The following is a 26,515-nucleotide window of genomic DNA, read 5'->3' as shown; positions in this document are numbered from 1 at the left end:
GTGTGATGTTATGAACTTTGAAAAGAGAATCTAAAAGCAGAAAGATTGCAGAAGTTTAGAATAATCAAAGTGTTTTTGTGTACTAATAGCAAAATATTAGCAAGCAGGTGCAGCAAGTAGTTAGAAAGGGAAATAAATGGCTGATAGCCGTTTATTGCATGAGTGTTGGAGTTTAAAATTAGGGAAGTATCATTACTATTGTACAGGGTAATAGTGAAGCCACACCTGGAATACCGTGTATAGTTTTGGTAATTTGTTTAGAAAGGATATTATAGTGACGAGGACCATGCAAAATAGATTAGCTAGGAAATTCCTAGGATGAGAGGGTTGGCAGAATGAAGAGTGATCTTATTAGACAATAGACAATAGACAATTGGTGCAGGAGTAGGCCATTCGGCCCTTCGAGCCAGCACCGCCATTCAATGTGATCATGGCTGATCATTCTCAATCAGTACCCCGTTCCTGCCTTCTCCCCATATCCCCTGACTCCACTATCCTGAAGAGCTCTATCTAGCTCTCTCTTGAATGCATTCAGAGAATTGGCCTCCACTGCCTTCTGAGGCAGAGAATTCCACAGATTCACAACTCTCTGACTGAAAACGTTTTTCCTCATCTCCGTTCTAAATGGCCCAACCCTTATTCTTAAACTGTGGCCCCTTGTTCTGGACTCCCCCAACATTGGGAACATGTTTCCTGCCTCTAACGTGTCCAACCCCTTAATAATCTTATACGTTTCAATAAGATCCCCTCTCATCCTTCTAAATTCCAGTGTATACAAGCCTAGTCGCTCCAGTCTTTCAACACATGACAGTCCCGCCATTCCGGGAATTAACCTAGTAAACCTACACTGCAACGCCCTCAATAGCAAGAGTATCCTTCCTCAAATTTGGAGACCAAAACTGCACACAGTACTCGGGAGAATTTAGCATCCCAGCCAGAAGGTAATGATCAGTGTGAGTTTTGGCGTCTGTTGGGGTCTATGCAGTGGGTTTCCACAGAGTTCAGTGTCTGTCTTCCGGCTTTTAGTGGTATATACTGTGGACTTTGCATGCCCTCTATATTTAAGGAAACTTGTGGATAATACCAAAATTGGCAGTTATCACCAAGAAAATTGTAAGCTGCAATAGAATATCGGTGATGTGTCTGAGAGAATTTGATCTGGGAAAGATCAAGTTAAAGCAATACATGAATAATAAGTGTTTAGATCTTGGAGTGCCTATGTATCTCTGCAGGTACCAGAATAGGTAAAGGATATTTGCTTTATTGGTCACGGCATTCAATATAAGAGCAGGGAGGTCATGTTAAACAGTTTAATGCATCAGTATGACCACACCTAGGTTACGTGTAATTTGATAACCACAGTGTACACAGAAGGATATGAAGGGACTAGAGAACATGTAATAGATTTATGAGTATGTTACTGGGGATGTGGAATTTTAATAATGAGATAATCATCAGGCTGCATTTATTTTCTTTGTGACTAAGGAGGCTGAGGAGATTTTATTAAAATGTGCAAAGTTTTGCAAGCCCTGCTGGGTGAACAGAATTCAGCTATTGGGAGAGGAGTAGGGAAATGATTAGGGCAGATAACTGGGGAAGTCATTCTGTTAATTTTGGGAGGTGAACTAAAGAGGCCTTTCACCAAAGTTGATGGAGTTCAGGAGTCGTTGATCACGAAAGAATGTGGTGTCAGCAAAACTTTCATCACCAGTAGAGTTGCTGCCGAACAGCTCCAGAGACCCAGGTTCGATCCTGACTACAGGTGCTGTCGGTATTGTGCATTCTCCCTGTGACTGCTTGGGTTTTCGCCAGGATCTCGAGGGAACACCTGTCGGCGCGGACTCAGTGGGCCGAAGGGCCTGTTTCTGCACTGTATAATAATAATAATAATAATGCATTACATTTATATAGCGCTTTTCAAACACTCAAAGACGCTTTACAGGGATTACTAGAACATAGAGAAGAAAATACATAGATAAATAAGTAAACGAACAGAAAAAGGAGACAGAAGGTGAGGTGACGGTCAGTGGTTGAAGGCAGTGCTGAACAGGTGAGACTTCAGTGATGTTTTGAATGTGGTGAGTGAGGAGGAGTCTCTGACGGTTTGGGGTAGTGAGTTCCAGAGGGTGGGAGCAGCGATGGAGAAAGCCCTGTCCCCCCAGGATCTGAATTTGGTCCGGATGTGGGGGGACAGGAGGTTGGCAGAAGCAGAGCGGAGGATGCAGGTGGGAGTATGCCTGTGGAGGAGGTCAGTCAGGTAGGATGGGGCCAGGTTATGGAGGGCTTTGTAGGTCATGAGGAGGATTTTGTACTGGATTCTCTGGGGGATGGGGAGCCAGTGGAGCTTGTAAAGGACGGGGGTGATATGGTCACGGATCGGGGAGTGGGTGAGTAGACGGGCAGCGGAGTTTTGTATCTTTGTATCTTTGAAGTTTTGTATCTTTAAACTAAACTAAATACATCAAGGTTCTCAGTCAATCTTAGTTTTAAAGTTCAGAAACATCTTTGTTGCTCTTCCCTGGACTTTTTCTACTGCAACAGTTTTAGCCTGACTTGGGGTTGTGAGAGTGATACCAGTGACTAAATAGTATCTGTTGAAATGTGTCGGTCGTTTTAGAAGTCACTTGACACCATTGAGATAAGAGGATTGGAAGCAAGATAATATGGCAGTTATGTTCAAAGAGGTAACATGATACGCTGAACAGTCATGAAGTCATTATTAATTTACCATGTGGGTGAAATAATGGAATTGATTATTAGAAGTAAACTTGAAGATCATCTGTATAGCGTTTAGTACCAATTTATGGTTTCATAAAGGGAAACCATGCCTGAGCAACTTCAATGATTTTGTTTGAGGAAGGGTCAACCTCAGTGGGCTGCGGTCACTTCTGATATCGTCACACTGCTACTTTCAAACATGTATTTATGAAATATCACATGAAGGGGCACTGCATTAAACTCTGAGGTTTAGGATGTCAGGGAATGAAAAGAAAACAATTTATAGGAAAGGAGACAAAGAGCGCTAGTTGGGAGAAAGAGTGGATTGTCCCAAGACTTGGATGTTTGCTGCATCTATAGATTACAGAAGCAATCTAGCAAACGGGGGGGGGGGGGGGGGGGGGGGGGAATTTCAACGCTCTTGTTACTATTTTGTGAACTCAAAAACATTCATGTGATTTAAAAGGTTCATTTACAACTTAGCAAAATACATCCTCTTTTTGTTTAAGAGTGAAAATTCTTCAGTAAATAGATCGTCTTTTCACAACCATACTGCAGATGCCGGTCTTTCTTTAAAAAAATGCTTGAGTAATGTAATATCCTTGTCTCATGAACTATGTCTTTTCTATAGTGCCTGTATGTAAACCCATTTCTCTCTTTCTCTCTCTTTCTCTCTCTCTCTTTCTCTCTTTCTCTCTTTCTCTCTCTCTCTCTCTCTCTCTCTCTCTCTCTCTCTCTCTCTCTCTCTCTCTCTCTCTCTCTCTCTCTCTCTCTCTCTCTCTCTCTCTCTCTCTCTCTCTCTCTCTCTCTCTCTCTCTCTCCCTCTCTCCCCTCTCTCTCTCTCTCCCTCTCCCTCTCCCTCTCCCTCTCCCTCTCCCTCTCCCTCTCCCTCTCGTTCTCCCTCTCTCGTTCTCTCTCTCTTTCTCTCTCTCTTTCTCTCTCTCTTGTTCTCTCTCTCTCTCTCTTGTTCTCTCTCTTTCTCTCTCTCTCTCTCTTGTTCTCTCTCTTGTTCTCTCTCTCTCTCTCTCTCTTGTTCTCTCTCTCTCTCTCTCATATATAGCTTGTTCCTCTCTCTCTCTCTCTCTCTCTCTTGTTCTCTCTCTTGTTCTCTCTCTCTCTTTCTCTCTCTCGTTCTCTCTCTCTCTCATATATAGCTTGTTCTCTCTCTCTCTCATATATAGCTTGTTCTCTCTCTCTCTCTCATATATAGCTTGTTCTCTCTCTCTCTCATATATAGCTTGTTCTCTCTCTCTCTCTCTCATATATAGCTTGTTGTTAATCAAGTAAATCATGTGGGAACTTGTGCCCTTTCTTGCCTACCACAAAGAACATTGTTCTCATATTGAAAGAGACTGATCATTTTTCATGTAAGCAATTAAGGGTTATTTGTGAGGAGAATGCTAGTTGGTATGCACAATTCATACCTTTTTCGTAATGTAATTTGGTTATGAACTTAACACTCCCTTCAAGCACAACTTTATCTTGTCAGGAATATTTGATACATGTTAATATTGAATTTATCATTCTGTTCTCATTCAGTGGAGTGTTTTTTAAATATTGTTCATGGGTTACAAAAATAAATAATTTACAACTCTCCACTTTGTCAAGTGGTTGGATACTAAACTGGGGTTGTAGAATGTACCAGGTGCGATCTGTCATCTGTACATAGCAGATGTAAACTTGATGGGGAGTAGGGAAAACTCTTCCAATTTAAAGCAAATTATCCATTGCCTAATACTAAATGCTTTCCAATTCATTCTGCTCGATGCCTGTGTCATAGGCATACATTGCAGGATTGCATTCCAGGATCCCAAAAGTGAATTGCCCAATGGTAATCTCCATTCAGCTTCCTTCACAGGGAAAAGGTGAGTTGTGTAGGTACACCTAATATTTAAAAGTCTGTATGTAAAGGCAACACTGTCTGCATTAAAGAAATCAGAGAGAGAACATCTTTGCATCCACTATTTTGATGCTGATTATATTTGACTGTTTTTATCGTTGATTTAAGAAAGATATGGCTAAATGAAATTTCAGCGAAACTTCGAACAGTTTTTTGAAAATCAAAGAACTGCAAACACTGGGCATCCGAAATAGAAAAACAGAAAGTGCTGACAACACTCAGCAGGCCAGTCAGCATCTGATAGAGGAACTTTTAGTTGAAATGTTAATTCTGTTTCTCTTTCCACGGTTGCTGCCTGACCAGCTGAGTGTCTCCAGCATTTTCCCTTTCTAGTTCAAGTACTTTGGTAAATGCATTGGATGGGAGACCTCGCCAGTGTTTACTCCCCATCCACCCACCCTAAAAAAAACAAGACCCTTTGGTGGGAACTGTAACAAGTTAAATAATCATTTTTTTGCAGGAGATACACTTGTGCTGTTGGTTGTTCCATTATCTAACATGAAGAGTTTTTTTTTTGATTAACAGATTCTGGTGCTTTGGTGGATGAACAATGATAAAATATGATTATTCCGGGACATTATGCTCTTCGGTGGATTGTATGTAGAAAATCCTGTGAATGAGATGAGTTTATCGGCAAATGTTCGAACAATGGCCGTGAATTAGCCCCAGCCTTGAAAGACCTTACAAGGGGGTGGAAAAAGCCAAATTATCTTTTCTTCTCTTGGATTACAATGCAAGTGATGAGTTGCCTGTCGTTTGTAAATGACAAAGAGAATGCCAGTTCTCCATCAGTCTCCGATTTTATCGCTGAAGCACCAACAGCATCACCTTCACTTCCAGGACCTCCTCCACCTCCGCCCCCACCTCCACCTCCACCTCCTCCCCCTCTACCACCTGGACTTCCTCCTCCACATCCTCCAGCATTGGGCTCCCGGGCTGGGCATCAAAAACGAATCCGCAGTTTCTTCTGGAAGACCATCCCCGAGGAGCACATTCGTGGAAAAACAAATATTTGGACAATTAGCTCAAAAGAACAATCGTACAAGATTGATACTCGGACTATTGAGGAGCTGTTTGGTCAGAAAGATGACGTTAAAAATAAGTTTGGCACGGCAAATTCAAGATCCTCATTTAAAAGCAGCAGCAAAGAGGTAAAATGAGAATATAAATTTTCCATCTGCTTTATTGCATAGGTTTGAATTATTCTCAAATTATTTGCCAAACTTTGTTCTGTGATAACGTTCTCACTTCTGACCCTGAAGGTCCATTTCCAGAGGTATAAACACGATCCAGTGCAGTATTGGGTAGATCCCACAGAGTTGGCAGTGAAAGCCCGCATCCCAGGGTGGCATAATGGATCCTAAGGCAATGTTCTGAAAAATTGCTGTGCTTTTTATTCTTAGTAGTTATCTCCCCATCAACATTGCTGGAAGAGATTAGTACTTTGTTATTTTATGGGATTTTTTTCTGATGTGATCTTATTTTTTCACCCAGAGAGTTGTTAATTTGAGGAATTCTCTGCCACAGAAGGCAGTGGAGGCCAATTCGCTGGATGAATTTAAAAGAGAGTTAGATAGAGCTCTAGGGGCCAGTGGAATCAAGGGGTATGGGGAGAAGGCAGGCTGATTGTAGGTTACTGATTGTAGATGATCAGCCATGATCACAATGATGGCGGTGCTGACTCGAAGGGCCAAATGGCCGCCTCCTGCACCTATTTTCTATGTTGCTATGTTTATCTGCTTCATATGTTTCCCTGCATTACAACAGTGACAGTGCATCAGAGTTCCTCACTTTCTTTAAAGCACATTGAGACCTCTTGGGATAAAAACAGAAAATGCTGGAAATACTCAACAGGTCAGAAGTGATGAGAGGTTTTTGAATAAAAAGTTTTAAATTTTTTTTGCTTTATTGATACTGCCTGATCTGCTGAGTGTTTGCAGCATTATCTATTTTTATTTTATATAAAGGCTAATTTCTGTGTGTGTTATTTTAATTTTATACATCGTTTAAGAAAAAATATAGCATTTGTATAGAATTTGCCGAAACCAAACAGTAAATGGCAAACTGGGGGACTTAAAAATGATCAGTGTTTAATTTTTTTGATCGTTTATTAAAATTATATGAATTCTGCCCATTTGAAATATTGAACTGTTTGAATAATCTGCACATACAAATGCAAAATGACAAATGTTTAAACTATTTAGAGGAACTATCAGCTTTGCAAAGGGAGAATTAACATTTTAAGGACAAATGATTTTCGTTTTACATATGTTTATTCCCTTTCTAAGTTCCTGCTGCATTGTTCTCTTAGCAACCAGGTGGGCTGCTGTCAAGCCCTTGTCTATGTCCCTTAACCAACTGCTCAGCAATGTACCTAAATGGTCTGTGCTGATTCGGTTATCTGTCGATATACAGTTGTTATTTTATCGATTGATATGTTTATATTCAAGTTAAATGACCAAGGAATTTGTGTCCATCTGAAGTTTCCAAATTTCATTTGCCACCGCCTTTTAAAAATGTTTATAATTCAATATTTGAATAACAATTCAATGAATCAGGATATGTATTTTGGTTTGGGAGAGGTTCCTAACTTTATATCAGAGAATGCTATCGGTCATGCCGAAGAGTGAATTGTTGTGTGATTTTCATCCACTGCCCGGTCAGAATGCTGGATAATGTTATTACATTTCAAATGTACTGATTGCGCACAGTGACCATCAGACGTTGACCGTCTGCACTAACTAGAACATAGAACAGTACAGCACAGGAACAGGCACTTCAGCCCACAATATCCACACCGAACACAGTGCCTGGTTAAACGAATCTCCTCTGCCTGCCCATCATCCATATCCCTTCATTTCCTACATATCTATGCGACTATTTAGAAGCCTCTTAAATGCCATTGTCGTATCTGCCTCCTCCATCATGCACCACCACTCTCTATTTGAAACATAAAATTGCCCTGCACATCTCCTTCAAACTTTGCTCCTCTTACCTAAAGCTATACCCTCTAGTGTTTGACATTTCCACCCTGGGAAAAATATTTTGACCGTCTATCCTATCTGTACATCTCATAATTATATATACTTCCATCGGCTTCCGATGCTTCTGAGAAAACTGTTGGGGAAAAGCTTAATTATTGGATAGTAAATAGGAGATCTGATAAACTATATATATCAGGAACAAACTATATATATATATCAAGAAGGAACATGCTGCACAAGAACAGGTATTCCAGAGGGATCCTAGATGAAGTTCATCAGTGGAATTTCTAAATGGAGGTAGGGAGAAAAGCTTTAGCAATGGCTCAGAATCCACTTTGAAGATAGATTTTTAAAAAGCTAGCACAGTTATAAGGAGAGTAGTGGGTATAATGTCGCTGTGGTATTGGAGAAAAACACAGTTTTTAACGGAATCCAATTGTGACAAAACACTTGACACATTTATGGATTGAGAATAGGCTGTTTAGTGCAGACAGGATCTTCTGCCCTCCCCTCCCCAACCCCCCCCCCCCCCCCCCCCCTCTAGCTGAAGCAAACCTGCTGATTGTGGCCTGTCCTTGCTGTCCTGATTTCAAAACACTTCCCTTCTAAGTCTGTGATTCAAAATCTTTTGTCCTCATGACTTCTCTGCCTTTTGTTAGGCAGTACAAACTCTCCACCCTACAACCTTTCCTGATACCCAATGCCTCCAGCTGCGAACCTTAGTGTAATTTAGAGACACAGTGTGGAGACAGGCCCTTCAGCCCACTGTCCACGCAAACCTGTACACAAGTTCGGTCCTAGACGCTAGGGACAATCAACAGAAGTCAATTAGCCTACAAATCTCCATGTCTTCAGAATGTGGGGGTAAAGCAGAGCAATAAAACCCACGCAGGTCACAGGGAGAACATACAAACTCCATACAGACAGCACCTGTAGTCAAGATCGGACCCGGGTCTCTGGTGCTGTAATGCGGCAACTCTACTGCTGTGCCACTGTGCCGCAAAATTGTGCCATAGACTTCCCAGCTAGTCAGTCTGGCTGGTTGCTTGGTGGGAGGCACTGCAAAAATTGCTCAAGAAATTGCACTGATAAATTCAGAAAAACTTTCACATACCAGTTTTTGGAGGATACTCTCAACCATCAGACACTACTCTTTCATTTCTTCCTTACGTTTTTAAACATCAGTACTCTAACCTGACAATGCTGTCAGAATAATTAGCCAGTCATAGCAGAAGCACTCTACTTAACCAATGAATCTCATTACCACATTGAAGGAATATTTAAATATTGTTTACGATACATTTGTTTTTGAAATATAATTACAAATCTGCAAGATGATTATATTTATTCATCCTCTTTTTCTTTAACCCCCCCCCCCCCTCCCATGAAAATCTGTTCAAATGTTTCAAAGCCTGGGTATCTTTTATAAATGAGTAGTAGGGCAAAAATGAAATGTACAAACTATTTAATCTAAAATGAATTAAAATTAATGAAGTAAATGCCTTTAATAAAGTAATGTCCCCACTGATGTAAAACCATCACAAAGATGTTTCATTGACGTGCAAAGAAAAATTTACACAATTGATATTATAGCATGCACTTCAATGATATTTTAATAGTATTAATGTGAAGGGAATGTTCCAAGATTGATTTGTGAGCCATAGTTTTTCTTTTAAAAAAAGAAGTTGGCCCCAGTAAATGCACAATTTCTCAGAATTGCCAGCAACTGAGCTCCAATCCACTTTTGCAAAAAAAAAGATTTGGTGACTCTGTCCACAGACAATCTTGGCCATCTAGAGAACTGGGAAGATGTAGAGGAGAACACTTAACCCAACTTATGGTGCTCCCCATTTACTGGTCATTAAAGTTAATCGCTTCAGAATCGGGATTTGAAAATAAAGAATGGTCGTCCAGATGCTCAGTTTGCAATCCAGCTGTCCATCTGGCAAGACTCTTTGTGGGAACAGACTTGGCAAATTTATAGTTGAGAAATGCAAAAAAACCATGGGGCAGTCAATTAAAGCTGTTTCTCTCTACCTACCGCGAAGTGCAGGTGTGCATTTATGCATTCTGGTGTGATTTAAGTGCGAATTCATTGCTCTGGCCTTGAATTCCTAATTTTCGTAGAGGCACTCAGCAAGGAAGCCAGTGTGGGAGTTGGAGTGTAAACCAATTTCCTGGGTTAGCATAAAATGGCAAAGGTTTAAGAGGAATTCCCTGCCAATCCTTTTATGCGGGGACTGATAGATTAAGAAAGGGTAGGGAAATGATAAAAATGAGGTAAAAGTTAGCAACCAAGTCTTTTCAGACTCTTTTTGTATATTAGGTTATTGCTTTACAATGTTTCTCTTAAAAAAAAGTTTTCCCCTGGAGTATTTGTTTTAACTGGTTGAAATGTGACCTTCAGAGTGAAGCTCATGTTACAAGCATTGAGGCGGGGTGGAGGAAATTGCTGAATTGGCTGCTAAATGGAGTTTCATAAACATGGTAAACTTATTTTCTCACCCTTGCATCAATTACATTTCTCACTGGTGTTCTACAATGGCTGGCTTTAAACAGGCATGACGCTATTCCAATATTTGTAGTCTAGTCCCACTGTTTGGTTACTTGTCCTCTATAATTTGCTGGAGCTGCAGGATTGAGGAGATCAGGAGTAAACAAATGTGAATGAGAAAAAGGATGGTGAAGGGGTAGAATGCCAATGAGGGAAAAGCTGCCAAGCTGTTGCTTGCACAAGGAATAACAATGCTGGGGAAAAGGATTAAGTGTGCCAGAGGATGAACTGGGAGAATAATTGTGGAGCTGAACATAATGGGAAATGAAAAGGAGAATGAAAATTCAGTCTCCAACTCTGCAATTGGTTCACTGTACATGTACTGAGTGTGCATACATTGCACATTTTTAAACAAAGTGAGCCATGTGTTAAAATGATTATCCCATTATAGTCTTGACCTGGTCGACCCATTAAGGTTCTCAAGGTTTTCCAATACAGTGTGCCCTAGAAGGTGACGCTAATTAGGAAATAGCAACAATTGTCAGTTATTGTAACGGTTTATTTAACAAACTTCCTTTGAAAACGACAACTTTGATAGCATTATTCCAGTTAATTTGACAACAGTATATATTTATTTTACAGAATATATGTTGCTCTGAGAACTCCACATTGTTTATAATTATAACTGAATCAAGAATCACCCCTTGGATTAAGTGATGATTTAAGATTAGGTGGCAAGGAAAGAACTACAGATGCTGGTTTTAATTAAAGGTAGACACAAAATGCTGGAGTAACTCAGCGGGACAGGCAGCATCTCTGGAGAGAAGGAATGGGTGATGTTTTGGGTCGAGACCCTTCTTCAGACTGATGTCAGGGGAGTGGGCGGGACAGAGATAGAATGTAGTTGGAGACAGTAAGACTGGTGGGAGAACTGGGAAGGGGATGGAGAGAGGGGGAAAGGAAGGACTATTTGAAGTCAGAGAAGTTCAATGTTCATATTGCTGGGATGTAAGCTACCCAAACGAAATATGACGTTCTGTTCCTCCAATTTGCACTGGGCCTCACTTTGACAATGGAGGAGGCCCAGGATAGAAAGATCAGATTGGGAATGGGAGAGGGAGTTAAAGTGCTGAGCAACTGGGAGATCAGGTAGGTTAAGGGGGACTGAGCGGAGATGTTCAGCGAAACGATCACCGAGCCTGTGCTTGGTCTCGCCGATGTACAGGAGTTGACACCTGGAACAGCGGATATAGTAGATGAGGTTGGAGGAGGTGCAAGTGAACCTCTGCCTCACCTGAAAAGACTGTTGGGGTCCTTGGATGGAGTCGATGTGGGAGGTAAAGGGACAGGTGTTGCATCTCCTGCAGTTGTAGGGGAAAGCACCTGCGGAGGGGGTGGTCTGGGTGGGAAGGGGCGAGATGACCAGGGAATTGTGGAGGGAACGGTCTCTATGGAAAGCAGAAAGGGGTGAAGATGGGAAGATGTGGCCAGTAGTGGGATCGGCGATCGTTTCGCAGTCTCACTGAGTTACTCCAGCATTTAAGATTACATGACTGAGGTGCATATAGTCAATAGCTAACTGTTGAACAGTTACAGACTGGAGTTAGAATGGGGAACATACAAAAACACTATACCGTGCTTGGAAAGAGACCTGAAGAGCAGATTAGCAAAATGAATCAATAACAAAGTAATTTGTGGAAGAAATGGTTGCAGAAAATGTTCTTTACCTTGGTGGTCCTGAAACTAAATGGAGTGGGACAGGGGAGGTGAAGGGAATTCTCCAGACCTCTTGTCACAACACAAGCAGGAAGTCCCAAGAATGCTGATAGATGTAGCGTAAACAACAATTGGCTCTGATAATTCTCTCTTGTTCCCTGGAGATTCACTGTGGTGAGAGTGAGTGAAAGGACATCTGATTTCAGACTGGTATTTAAATGCCTGTCAGTGATTTAAGAGCGGGAACAGGCCATTCTGTCTCTTGAGTTCTTCCACACCCTTGGAATAACTCATGGTTCCAATGACTTGTTTTTGCCTGGGCACCTAAAACTTTGATGTAGTTAGTTTGTTTACACAGGTCAATCCTACAAGTTGTAACTGGAAGTTAATTCTTCTCAAGGATTATTTTTATAGTGTCTCTTGCCTCAGTGACTTGATGGATTTTCCCCGCAAATGTTTCCCGCAATGTTTCTCAATCCAGCCAAAATATCAAATTGGAATTATGTTCATGCCAGTTCTTGTCACTTTAGTGGAGGTGTTTTTTAAAGTTCTTGTCAAATTACTGGAGGCATTTTAAAAGTTCTTGTCATTTTAGTGGAGGCGATTTTTAAAGTAGACTTATTCACCCTATTGTTAAATGAGGACGGAGGACACAAACTGATTATATTTGTAAAGAAAACATTCTCAGCTGCCTTCTATCTCACATGCAGCCTATCTTGCTTATCAACCCTGCATTGAAGAAGACCTAGGAAGCATTGAACAAGTCGAAGTGTAGCTCTCCCCGTGGGGAAAAAAACATTATTTTTAAATGACCTCCTAAATCTAAATTATAATTGGTAAAATTGCAAATGTTATTCCTAGCCCTTTTGGAAACAACTAAAAGAATGTGTCTAATTAAAAGCAACGTTCTAACTAAACTACAATCTCCCCCAACAAAAATACATAATTCTCTATTTCAGTTTATAATTGTGACATTTTTGCAGGTGTTTTGTTTTAAGTAAATTACTTAGTGCAGAGAGTACGTTACTATAGGAAAGAAAATGGCTCAAAGATTGAGGAATGTTGTGTAAGCAGCATCCTCTTGCCTATACTGCAGCAGAGATGACTCTGACGTTTCAAATTCACTCAAGGTTTGTGTCTTTACACCAAGTTTTTTTTACCATGGCTCATACATGGGCTATCCTGTAAGAAAAATAAATATGGGAGGACAACATAATTAAAATTGAGAACTTGGGTGAGTGCCTAATGTTTTTTTTAAATAAAAGGCATCTGTCAGAAACAAGTGAACCAGATTTTGTTTACCAATTCATGCGCTGCCTTACTTGAAGTTTTGTTCCACCACACATCATTCACCTTAGGCATAGTTGTCAACTATGGGACGGCACGGTGGCACCGAGGTAGAGTTATTGCCTTACAGCGCTTGCAGTGCCGGAGACCCGGGTTTGATCCTGACTATGAGTGCTTTCCGTGTGGGGTTTGTACGTTCTCCCCGTGACCGCGTGGGTTTTCTCTGAGATTTTTGGTTTCCTCCCACACTCCAAAAATGTACAGGTTTGTAGGTTAATTGGCTTGGTATAAATGTAAATTGTCCCTATAGAAACATAGAAAATAGGTGCAGGAGTAGGCCATTCGGCCCTTCGAGCCTGCACCGCCATTCAATATGATCATGGCTGATCATCCAGCTCAGTAACCTGTACCTGCCTTCTCTCCATACCCCCTGATCCCTTTAGCCACAAGGGCCACATCTAACTCCCTCTTAAATATAGCCAATGAACTGGCCTCAACTACCTTCTGTGGCAGAGAATTCCACAGACTCACCACTCTCTGTGTGAAGAAATGTTTTCTCATCTCGGTCCTAAAAGACTTCCCCCTTATCCTTAAGCTGTGACCCCTGGTTCTGGACTTCCCCAACATCGGGAACAATCTTCCCGCATCTAGCCTCTCCAACCCCTTAAGAATTTTATATGTTTCAATAAGATCCCCCCTCAGTCTTCTAAATTCCAGCGAGTATAAGCCTAGTCTATCCAGTCTTTCTTCATATGAAAGTCCTGCCTATTGTGTGTAAGATGGTGTTAATGCATGGGGATCGCTGGTCGATCCGGACTCGGTGAGCCGAAGGGCCTGTTTCCGCGCTGTATCTCTAAACTGAATAAAACTAGTCAAGTCAAGTCAATTTTATTTGTATAGCACATTTAAAAACAACCCACGTTGACCAAAGTGCTGTACATCAGTTCAGGTACTAAGAAATGAACATACAATGGCACACAAACATAACAGCACATACATAAACATAAACTAAAATGCAATCAATGCATTAGTTTTAGTTGGCACTATATATATATGTTATAACTATATTGCACAATTCAATACAATGACTTTGGTCTAATGTCTTCATTGTTTCATTGAACGCAGGTCATTCTCTAGATCATGTCTCTGATGTATTTATAAATGGTAAATAGAATTCTGGTACAATGATATTTTATTTTTCTGACTTATTTTATTCCTTTTTTATAGATTAATATTTTAGATGCAAAAAGAAGCATGAACATTGGAATATTTCTGAAACAATTCAAAAGGTATGACTCTTTTGAGCCTTTGCAATTTGTTTTAATTTTTCCTGTGTAGCTTGGATCCTTGCTCATCTGTGACTGTTATTTCGCCACAAAGTTCTGGTGCAGAGCGTACCAAATATTTTGCTTAAACTTTGGGAGGTGTGTATTAGGAGAAATACTCTTATTTTTGTTTTGCATATACCAGTAATTTTAATATCATATTGGACAAGATCTGAAATCCCAGAGAAGTCCATTTTTAGGGATCATCTTACGGAACTAGAGGAATATTGTTGCAGGTTAATATCCTTGTGCCCCAGAGCAACAAATTAATGCCTTGATCTAAGTTTAAAACTCACTACCTAGAATTCTGTAAAAGACTTAAGCAGTTTTCCCTGTAATCATTGACGTCTACAACAGTATCATCTGGATATATCATCCTTTTCATTCGTAGCAGTCAATTCAGCCATGGTGCTGAATGCAGCCATTTGATCACCTGCAATTATCTTAGCTTACCCGAAGCCCTGAAACTATCATTTGAAGCTTGCTGATAGCCTACAGCTACCAGTTCCTAAGCTCTGGTTATCTTCAGTATTGCACCTAGTTCATCTATACCTGCGGAGATCTGTCTTACATAGTGAATCCATGACATCTATTTACTCCACACCAACTAGCAAACAAACATACCCGAAGAACTTTCGAGTGAAGCTCGTTTGATCACTGGCCCTTTAAAGTTGTTTGACACTCAAAGGTTTCAAAGGTCTTTTATTGGCACGTGTACCAACTAAGGTACCATGATATGCAATTTATCATTCAGTCATTAAGAAAAAAAGCAACTACATAAAAGTTAACATAAACATCCACCAGAGCGAATTCCCCACGTTCTTTACCATGATGGAAGGCAATAAAGTCCAATCTGCTTCCTCTTTATTCTCCCGCGGTCGGGGCAGTCGAACCATCCGCATTCGGGGCGATCAAAGGTCCCGCAGTCGGCGGTCGAAGCTCCCGCGTCGGGGCGGTCAAAACTCCTGCGGCTTGGAGTTCCCGAAAGTCGGTCTCTGACCAGAGACAGCGGGCTCCGTGATGTCGAGTCCACAGACACCTGTGGGTGGAGCTCTGAGGTCGATCCCTGGCAAAGGGATCGTGGGCTCCACGATGGTAAGTCCTGCAGGCACCCACGATGGAGCTCTCAAAACCGGTCTCCAGCTGAGGCCACCAACTGCTCGATGTTAGGCCGCAGTACGGATGGTGATACGATACGGAAAAAAGTCGTATCTCCGTCGAGGTAAGAGATTAGAAAAAGTTTCCCCCAACTCCCCCTCCCCCCTACCTCCGACATAAAACAAGCGAAAGAACATTAGAAACATACATTTAACACATACTATTTGAACAACAACAAGAAAGGGACAGGCAGACTGTTGGTGAGGCAGCCGTTGCTGGCCCCACTCCCTTGCTAACTTGCCATTCCTATCCACCCACGTGCTCTCAGAATCACTTTGGATATTGGTTCAGGAAGGGCTCCAAGTTAAATTTCTGATCATCATGTTCAAAGCCCTCTAAGATCTCACCATTTCCTATGTCTGTAATCCACTCTAACCATGGAGTTCTTAAGATGTATGCTACCCCAGTTCTGGCTTCTTACTGATGATTCATTTTCCCTTGTTATGTCAAAGGCTTTACTTCCATCTGACTAGAAGATGAGTTCTGAAAATTCCTTACTTGAAACTCTTTGCTTCTCTAACATTCTCCTCTAAAATATTCCTAAAAAATAACATTAGTTAAAGAGGTAATCCCATAGCTTTTTTGGATTTTGTCATGATATGGAAGGGGGCCATCTGACCCATCAAGTCTATGCCATCTCTCGGAGTCACATTCCCCCATTTATTTCTCTGTATCCTGTTCTCCCTCACATGCTCATAAATGTTACCCTGATTCTCCTGTGCCCGGACAATTCTTAGTAACATTCAAGCATTTCCGTTGGATGCGAGAGAAAATCTGAGCTGCCTGGCGTGATGCACACGGTCCAAACTTCCCACAAACAGCAACCAAGGTCAGGACTGAATCTGGGTCACTGGAGCTGTGTGGTAGCAGTGCATCTGTACAGGTTGCAGTGAGATAGATGGCTGTGCCACATTTTTGGTGGTGCCATCTTTCAGCTAGGATGTTATAGCCAGATCCTGTCATCTCGCTGAATGTAAACGATCCTGTGGTGCCCTTTCCAAGAAGAGTTTTCCCTCGCACCTCGGCCAGTGTACATTCCCTCAAGCAACATTTCCTGAAAGAAATCGCCTTGCTTTGACTTGCACAGCAAGTTCCTGTAAACAGCACAAAAAGGATAATGCGATTCTTGCCTTGCAGCAGAGATGATATTTCAAAAAACTGCTTCACTGGGTTCAAAGAGATCCTGGGGTATGAAAGCCACCATATAAAATATCACATTTTTTCTCAAATGGCTTGTAATGAAGTTTTTGTCTGAAAATCTTCTGCAAAACACATTCATAATTCTTTATAGGTCTGATTGCTGTTGCATTAGAAATCATGCCTTAAAACAAGCCTTAAAAACAACTTCTTGATTCCATGTAAGGTTAGTAGTGTCTTCCAAAGTTCACAATTGGTCCTATGCACTTTGAGTCAGCTTTGGGAAGGTTATGGAGGGAAAATAAAAAGAAATGGGTAATGATCAGCATGACAGCTAAATAAAGAACAGCAACTTCACATTCAAACCTCCTCCATTTCTCCTGTACTACAAAGTACTAGATTTGAAGAACCCTTGAACTTTGTCATTACTGTTTTTTGGCACTGTTTGCAATATTTTGTCATGGATGTAATCCAGAAGCCTCCTGTCACAACCGCATGACTTAATCACCATTAAAAAAAAAAATTAAAAATCCATGGTGCAGTGCCAAGGAGCAAGAATATTTCACTTTCGTAAAGGTCACCAGGAGTGGGAGCAAACAAACCAAAGAAAAAAACTGCAATCAGGAGAAATAAAAACTATTATTCAAAAAGAGACACTAAAGCATTCTACACATTCATTGCACCAATGGACTGCGACTTAGAAACTTCCACAGAGCATCGTAATTAAGGCAAAATGGCAAATGGGAACGGTAAAAAAGAAAATAAAGGGTGTGACCTAACCAAGAACGATAAATTTATTATGGTTCAAACTTGCCTTTCACTCAAAGTTTAACAAAAAAATCAACAGCTCTTGTTTCAAAATTTGAGATTTGTCAAATCCAATCCACTGATCTAGCCCACTAGTTTAAGATTTGCTGTGCAATCTTAGGTAGATTATGTTATGATCAATGATCCATTTATCGGGGCCACGATGGGAGAGAGTTGTGCTGGGAAAAAGCAGGAACGGGGTACTGATAGGTGACCCGAGGGCACCTTGTTATACGAGAGACATTGTCAAGCTTGAAAGGGTTGAGAGAAGATTTACGAGGATGTTGCCAGGACTAGAGGGTCTAAGCTATAGGGAGAGGTTAAGTAGGCTGGGTCTCTATTCCTTGGAGCACAGGAGTATGAGGGGTGATCTTATAGAGGTGTATAAAATCATGAGAGGAATAGATTGGGTAGATGCACAGAATCTCTTGCTCAGAGTAGGGGAATCGAGGGCCATATGTTCAAGGTGAAGGGGAAAAGATTTAATAGGAATCTGAGGGGTAACTTTTTCACACAAAGGGTGGTGGGTGTACGGAACAAACTGTCAGAGGAGGTAGTTGAGGCTGGGACTATGCCAGTTTAAGAAACAGTTAGACAGGTACATGGATAGGACAGGTATGGAGGGATATGGGTCAAACGCAGGCAGATGGGACTAGTATAGCTGGGATATGTATCCGGTGTGGGCAAGCTGAGCCGAAGGGTCTGTTTCCACACTGCATCACTCTATGACACTAAACAAGTAAACAATCAGGATTAGGATATTAGATCAGCCAGGATCATATTGAATGGCGGTGCTGGCTCGAAGGGTCAAATGGCCTACTGCACCTATTTTTCTATGTTTCTAGGCAGTGCTTCATGAATTATTTATTCTTGCCTCATTCTTGTGTTAACAATGGGCCATATCTCTTCATGAATTTGCCATCTTCCTTCAGTGGAGGCTTCAGGACAACTCTAATATCAGCAAACAGGTAGTAAGAGGTGATTATCAACTTGCCCTCTTAATGTTTCTCTGTATGGCCAATATCCAGGCTTATGTGTTAATATTGTTAGCAGGAACCAAGGACTCAAGGGCTCAATTTCTAGTTCTGCAAATGTTTAATGAGTCATTTCCCAAGTTGCTTATGATTCCATAGCTTAATTAACTGCAATAAATAACCCACACAGAAATATATAATGTACTGTTTTGGCTTCAGAGTAATAAATATGTCGTGTTTCTGATGATTGATTAGTCATCTTTTACCTTCCAAATATCCTCTTATGTTCAAAATCCATTCGTTTTAACATATGTGCTGTTACAGAACATTTGCCATTTAATAGTCTGTTAAAAGGTCAGATCCTTTTAGAAAATAATAATTTAAACATGAGCAGTTTGCAATGTAAACTTCCTATTGTAATATTTTTTGGTGTGTAGAGGTGAAAGAAGTAAGATAGTGCCTGCATCTCCTTTACAGCAATATTAGTTACCATTTCCAGGATCACCTATCTGAACTGTAGTTGTGAGAAGAAAATAATGCAACAGGGTTCTAATTATAGAAAACACAGGCTTGAGCATCTTTTCCAAACAAATTAAAAGTTAGTTGTGATGAATTTGCAAAGTAATTTTTGGGCACAATTTCCCCAGCAACAGCTCAGGCAGTATTTGTCCAAAATAAACAAGAAAACTATTGACTTGTCAACCAACAAAACAACACTAACATGTGTAAATCGTGCGCGTTAAACTTTGTTGGTCTTTCAATATTGATCCAGTTTAGCACAATGCAATAAAAAATGTATTGGGAATCACATACGGAACTCATTAAATTAATTGCCAAAGCTTCATCGACTCAATTGATTGGTTTGTGTTGCAGCTATGCAGTAGGGAAACAAATATCTCCTTGCATAACAGTTAATTCCGGGCCTCATCTCTGCATGGTAACTCCTGGTTTTCCCCAGTTGTCCACTGGTTAGGCTGCACTGAAGTCAAACAAAACTGACGTAATCATTTGTGCCACTAATCCTGTGAATTTGTGGCAGTGGTAGCTCTCATGCCTTTGATTCAGAAAGTTCTAGTACAAGCCCAGTTTGAAATGTGACAGCAAAAATTTAGGCCGATGCTCAAGTGCTGAACCGAAGGAGATCCGCATTTTCAGCATGTTGTATTTGAATGTAATGGCCAGCGAACTTCCCGTGCATCAAATTTAAAAGATTTTGTGGCGTTATTTTGAAAAGGTTTGTCAGAATCATTATTTATCCATAATTTAATAACACTGAAAGATGAACAAGAATTTTGTTACTGCTTATAAACCTTTGCTGTGTAGAAATTGGCTGCCAGGTTGTCTACTGAATGATAATACAAAATGTATGGATTGATTAGATGGCATAGATGGAAAACCATGACTCTTGGCCAGCCTGTTCCAGTTCCTTCCTACACTGTTCCATTTAAATACAGTTGTGCATTTGTATGTGGTTTGGAGGACGATCTCTGAATGTATTGAACCACATGGATCAGAAAATGTTGTTAGGCTAACCAATTCTACCTGGTAAGTTAGCTGCAGCATTACTTGATAAGTAAGAGAAAACCTGGTCAACATTTTGCTTGGTATTTTATTTTGTGGGTTATCAGTTGCTATACAATATTTGATGAGAGAATCAATGTATTCTATTTCCCAGCATAACTAGGCAGATTCTCAGGTGTGTGCAGTGATGAATGCTATATTGCATTGAATTAGAGTGTTTCATCTGCAGTTCAATGGATTACATCATAAAATGGAGACAGCAAAACACTTCACTTGCTTGCAATTTATTTCCCTTCATTAATTTGTTATTTGTTGAAGATGTTTTTTCAATGATTCCAGGTGCTATTTACTCTTCAGTCTCTTGCACAAGCAAGTTTTCTTTGTAGGCCGAGATAAGACATTTTTTTGGGCACGTTTCTCGTGTGAGCTCATTTTTTATGACCTCATTGTCAATGAACTCTGCCCTTCTCTGGATCGCCTTATCTTTGGCAAGCCTCACTTGTACCATGCAAACTGTATTATTTCAAATATTACACAAAGGGTGGTGGATGTTTGGACAAGCTGCCAGAGGAGGTAGTTGAGGCAGGGACTATCCCAACGTTTAAGATACAGTTAGACAGGTGCATGGATAGAACAAGTTTGGAGGGATATAGACCAAATGCGGGGAGGCTGGACTGGTGTAGCTGGGACATGTTGGCCGGTGTAGGCAAGTTGGGACGAAGGGCCTGTTTCCACACTGTTATCACTCTCTGTCTCTATGTATTAGACTTGCTAACAATATGCTTTGTTTTATTAGTTGTTTTCAGGGAGGGCATGATTGAGATGCTGAGATAGGTTCTAAGGTAGGGCAAGGTTGGGCAGAGAAGGAGGATTGAAATAATTGCGGCATTTTGGGATTAATGCACAGAATGTAAACGGGAACAACATGTATTATTGGCTACCACTATCTCTGGAAGCATGTGATAATTCCAAATAAATAATTTGTGATAATTTCCAAAAAAAACAATGTTTTTTTGTTGGTATCTGGGAGTTGCAGGTTTCCATATGCAGAGATCCAGAATTCTTTTGGGATTTGGAAAAGGAGGTGGAAGAGATTATTGAAGAGTAAAATAATCTGCAGTCACTTGGATTTCTCTTGTGGATCAGCAGAGATAAAAAAAGCTCATGTTCCTTACCTGATTACCACAGTGGTGATGCAGTTGGCTCCAGAATAGAGAATCGTTGATGATTAACTATAAATTGGAAAGCTTAAGGTCCACACCTTTAAAAATGCCCATTGCATGAAACGAGATACCTTTTCTACAAATAGTGGGTGCCTTAGCTTCAGAGCTGAAAATCAAGCCTGAATACTTTGTGAAATCTGGTTTCCCAATGTCGATTTGCAAAAGGTGCGTACATTTCTTGGCTGCTGTGGCAGAAAGTGGTATTTTACCCCCATTTTTATTTAATTTAAAGGCACGTCAGGGAATTTGCTAATTAATTCAGTTTCTTAACAGGATACTTCGTCAACAGAATTCTGTAAGCACAATCAGCAAAATTCTGCCCTTGAGACCAGCACTCGTGCTCATTTTGTGCCTTTCACCCAATGGTCATATAATTCCAATACAGAGTTGAGCAAGATAATGCACTGTTATTTCTGGACCCTAGTTTGGAATCAGAATAAACTGATTCACTTTTTAAAATCATTTGTATTTTCTGTTTGTGTAGTTCCTATGGATATTACTGTTACTATTGACCTTTAAGTTTCTATTGATTAATTTAAACTTTGTAGCCATCTGATCCTTGTTTTTTTTTCCCCGAGGTAATATTAAATGTATGGTGGAGCTGCAGATTGAGTGTGCCGTATGTGTTAAATACCTGTGATGATATGTGGGGCAATTATACTCCATAGTGACCTCTCTCCACCTGCAGTTGAGGTTTCTGTTAAAAAGATCCTTTACCAGAGTTCAGCTGAATTCAACATTGAATTAATTCCAGTTGACTGAGTAAATTAATTTCTAACTGGCTGTTTAATTTCCCCTTGTGGAAGACTGCCATATTTTTCTCTTAAAAACTCATTACCAAAGGATTGAGAATCAAAAGTAGATTAATCCAAAATCTTTGAACTAATTTACTAATCCACTTCAGCGTAAAAAAAAGCCACAAAACAGCGAGGTATTTGTACCAGTATGTACCCTGTTTTTCTGCAAATCTCTGACCTCCTTGCTGATGAGCAACAAATGCAAGTGTTTTACTTTAATTTTTATTTTGCCTGTGCAAAACCTTGGAAATTCTGAATTTTTTGTAAGAACTGAATTTGAAATAACCCCATTCCTTCAACTTCAAAGTTACCTGGGGATCTATTTGGAGTATACAGTTACTGAGGGGAAATAGACCAACTTGGATCAATGATAAGGCTTAGATCTCCGGTTATACATTTTGCTCCATCCGATAGCCTTGAAGGGCAAAGAAGAAAGGTCTTGTGTTTTATATCATAGCATTTTAGAAATTTTACTCAGAAGGCAGCTATTCAGCCAATCAAATCTATGTCAGATGAAGAAGAGCTCACCTAGCTGAATCCCGTCTTTCAGCATTAGATGTGCAGTTGTCTTGTGCACGTCCATGTACAGTTTAATCGTGAGTGTTTCTGCTTCGATGATTCTAGACCTAATTATTTCCTTCTAATTATTATACAAATTACTTTTTAAGTCTCTGCCTCTTGGTTTTTGACGAACTTCACCAAAGACAATACCTGCTTTCTAGTTTATCCAGGCACTTCAATTTTATAAAGAGATTTCATTCTCACCAGAGCCCATCCAATTTTGTACCCTAAATGTTCCAGTCCTGGTAAGATTGTCATAAGTCTCCTCTGCACAGTCTCCAGTGTGGCCATCTTTTTCTTGAACTGTAGTTTTGGAATTGCAGTCAACATTTAAGCGATGGCTTAACTCGTGTTGTACACTGTTCTAAGGTAACCTCACTACCCTAATCTTCTGCACCTTGGCTAATAAAGTAAAGGATTTTTTTCGTACTGTTTGACCTGCCACATAAAGAATCTTTGGACATGCCTTCCAAGGTCTGTATGGTCCATCACAAAACCCATTCATCATTTTTTCCCCTTTATTTCTGCCTAAGTGAAATTTGCTTTTTACACTTTAGACCCAGTGAATTGGTTTTAAAGTGTAATCATTGTTGCAATGAGTGGAACATATTGCAAAGGATATGCATCGTACCATAATAAAGACTGGATAGTATGTTTTAATAATGACATTGAGATGCAGGGCACTGGAGGTAATTCTCATGCACTTACTGGAGATACCACAGGTGCTTCATTAAATGAGCACACTGAACGTCAGTTAATATGTAATCTTATAGTCGATATCTGCAGCTCTGCCACTGTACTGTAATGTGGTGTCCAGCTATATTTTGGTGTTACATTCTCTGGTGTGAGATTTGAACCCACAAGCTTCCGATCGGAGACAAGCAAGTATGTCAGCATAGCTGATACAATTTAGGTTACTATTTCAGTGCAAGTGTCAAAGGATGTGCTGTTTTTGGAGTGTTTTGCCTCTTTTACTGTGAAAGAAAACAATACCAGCTGAATCTGATCTTTGCAGCTAAAATGGTCCAGTCCTGGTCGGGAATCTGAATTCTCCACTGCACAGTCTCTTTCCTGAATTCTATCTGGAATTGCAGTCAATTTTTAAACTGTGACTTAACTAATGTTGTACCTTGTTCTAACATAACCTCCCTACCCTAATCACATGTGCCGTTGCTAATACAGTAAAGCACTTCTCTACCGTACTGACCTGCCACCATAAAGAATCTTTGGACATGCCTTCCAAGGTTGGTCTGTTACCTCACAAGATGATGTTAAAGATCCCCTCACATTATTTGTGGAGGTGCAAGGTGGTTTTCCTGCTGTCGTCGTATATGAATCAGTCAACATCACAGCACTGTTCTTATTACTCATTGGCCTTTGTGGGAGTTTAATGTTCAGAATGTAGCTGCCATCTATATTCCAACATTGACTAAAGTATTAAAATACCTTATTGGTTGTGAAGAACGCTGAGTAATTAAGGGTAAGAATGAGATTATACAGATTTAAGCTCTTTATTACCTATCCCATTGCACTCAGGGAATAGCGAGGAGGTGCCAAAATTAGCCCTGATTTAGACACCTGATGTAAAGGGTAGAGGAGTTAAGTTTTCACTGCCATCTATGCATTTGCCCAAGATAGAGGCACCAGACATTAATTTGAATTCCAGAGGTTTAAAACTGAAAGGGGCCTATGATGTTGATCTACCTTCTGGAAAAATGGAGGGAGAGATCAAAGAACCTAAGGTAGATATTGATATGATATGGATGTGCCAGAAGGTGATGTGCCAGAAGGTGATGTGGAAGGAGTCAGTGGAAGGTTCAGCATGCCAAAATTTAAAATACCCCAATTCCGAATAAGTGGGACATGAGGTGAGCTTTGGTGTCTGAAGGCACCAGGTGCTGATCTCCCCACACCCGCCTGGCCTAATAAAGACTTTACTGTTTTACCACTAACTTTGTTGCATTGTTGTCTGTCTAGAGAAAACGAACTTTAACAAAGTAAACAACTTCCAGGATTCTAGCTCTGGATTGCTCTATCCACGTAAAGTTGTCTGTTCAGGATGGACAACACCACTTGGCAGGCTGATACCAACTGGAAAAAAGTGCACGCATGAATACTGGTGATGTGCATTGGGTGCTGGGGGGGCACCATGAAATGGCAGCTCCTTGTACCTCCTTTGCTATTCAATAAGATCATGGCTGATCTTTTACTTCTGTCCTGTGCTAACCCCATATTAATTAACTTTCATAATACGCAAAACTTTATACACCAACAGTGTATATAGTGCACAAGGGACATGATTTGCGTCGCTCCTGCTTGCCCTATATGTGCTATATACTCATTAAACTAGAGGTACTTAATAAAGAGGGGGATCTCATTGAAACTTACCGAATAACGAAAGGTTGCGGAGAGGATATTTCTACTTGTTGTAGAGTCTATGGCCAGAGGGCACAGCCTCAGAATAAAAGGACATACTTCTAGAAAAGAGACGAGGAATTTCTTTAGTGGTGCAACTGTGGAATTCATTGCCACAGACGGCTGTTGAGGCCAAGATTGGGTATTTTTAAAGTGGAGATTAATAGGTTCTTGATTAGTAAGGGTGTCAAAGGTTACCGGGAGGTCGAGAGTATGGGGTTAAGAGGGAAAGATAGATTAGCCACGATTGAATGGCTGACCTTGATGGGCTGGATGACCTACTTCTGCTCCTATGACATGAAATGGTGAAAATATTTATAGTAATTGGTCTGTAGTTTAAAGCTCACGCAGTTAAGCTTGGACTTAACCGTGCAGCCTGTGATTGTTTGTTGGCAGGTTGTTGTTTGATGCCATGTTTGACAGATGATCTTTCATCGATAGATTAGCCGTGTTTCCCCATGCTTCCCCATATCTTGTGTCTTTGACACATCCAGGGGACTCACTTTCAGTGTATCATTTACCAAAATAAAAGTCTTTAGCTGCCAATAAAAGGCACAACTTGTTCACAGGTAGAGTCAGGGTCCTTGAACAGGTGCGTTTATTTTCACAAGGCATAATTTACATCTTTCTACCCTGTGGATTCTCCTTGATGCTATGTAGCTGGAGTTCTTTGATCAATCTATCTAATTATGCACTTCCTGCTCTCTGTTTTCAAATGCATCCATTTACCATTCATTATTTAAAGGCAAGTAGGCTGCATTTGTGGTTCTGCACCTATGTTATATTTAATTACGAAATGTGTTGTTCAGAAGGATCCACCTGGGTTATTTCCTCATTGCCATTTTAAATGACATTGCAGCACGACTCTTCATCATACTGCTGTCGCAATATCTATGACTGATCTTGGATAGCTCATTATGGAAAATGCCACATGACGTCAACTCAGACCACATGCCTCTTCCCTATGATTTGGCACATTCGTTAAGCAGTGAAACTTGTGGTTGTTGTGCTGTGCCATTCCGACAAGTTTATTTCCTTGATAAGTTCCTGATCTTGTAGAAGTTTATCTACCTGCCTTTGTTGGGCTTCATGCTGGAATTATTACTCTAGGTTTAGGTTTATTATTGTCATGTGTACTGAAGTACAGTAAAAAGCTTTCTTTTGCATGTATCCAATCAGATCAGATCCATAAGTGCAATCAAGCCAAAGTCAAGCACAACAGGTGGAGCAAAGGGAAAGGTACAGAGTGTAGAATATAGTTTGCAGCATTATAACACACCTATTCCAAAGACAAGGTCCATTGTCCGCCATGAGGTAGAGGTGAATCAGACAGTGCCCCAGCTTATGAAAGGATTGTTCAGAAGCCTGATAACAGAGGGAAGAAGATCGATGTTCTAGATGAATAGCAAGTTGTGTGGTGGGGATGAAGTTGTGGGAGTGGAAAGCAGATCTGCTGTAGATATCCTAATTTTGACATCTCATTACATATTTGCACTTC

At 40.5% G+C, this 26,515-nt stretch overlaps 1 protein-coding gene across 3 annotated transcripts in view; it reads left to right on the top strand.

Annotated features, from left to right (window-relative positions):
* The window catches only part of fhdc1 (FH2 domain containing 1), an 89,257-nt gene that overhangs the window by 18,211 nt on the left and 44,531 nt on the right, over positions 1-26,515 (top strand). For all 3 annotated transcript variants that reach the window (XM_078405707.1, XM_078405717.1, XM_078405726.1), the window contains exons 2-3: positions 5,144-5,769; positions 14,327-14,388. In XM_078405707.1, coding sequence (XP_078261833.1) covers positions 5,350-5,769; positions 14,327-14,388 — 482 coding nt within the window. In that variant the 5' untranslated portion in view covers positions 5,144-5,349. The remainder of the gene's footprint in view (positions 1-5,143; positions 5,770-14,326; positions 14,389-26,515) is intronic.

The sequence above is a fragment of the Rhinoraja longicauda genome, chromosome 1, assembly GCF_053455715.1.
Source record: "Rhinoraja longicauda isolate Sanriku21f chromosome 1, sRhiLon1.1, whole genome shotgun sequence".
In the NCBI taxonomy this organism is placed as follows: Eukaryota; Metazoa; Chordata; class Chondrichthyes; order Rajiformes; family Arhynchobatidae; genus Rhinoraja; species Rhinoraja longicauda.
The sequence above is the reverse complement of the archived record's forward strand: the minus strand, read 5'-3'. Positions and strand labels throughout refer to the sequence as shown.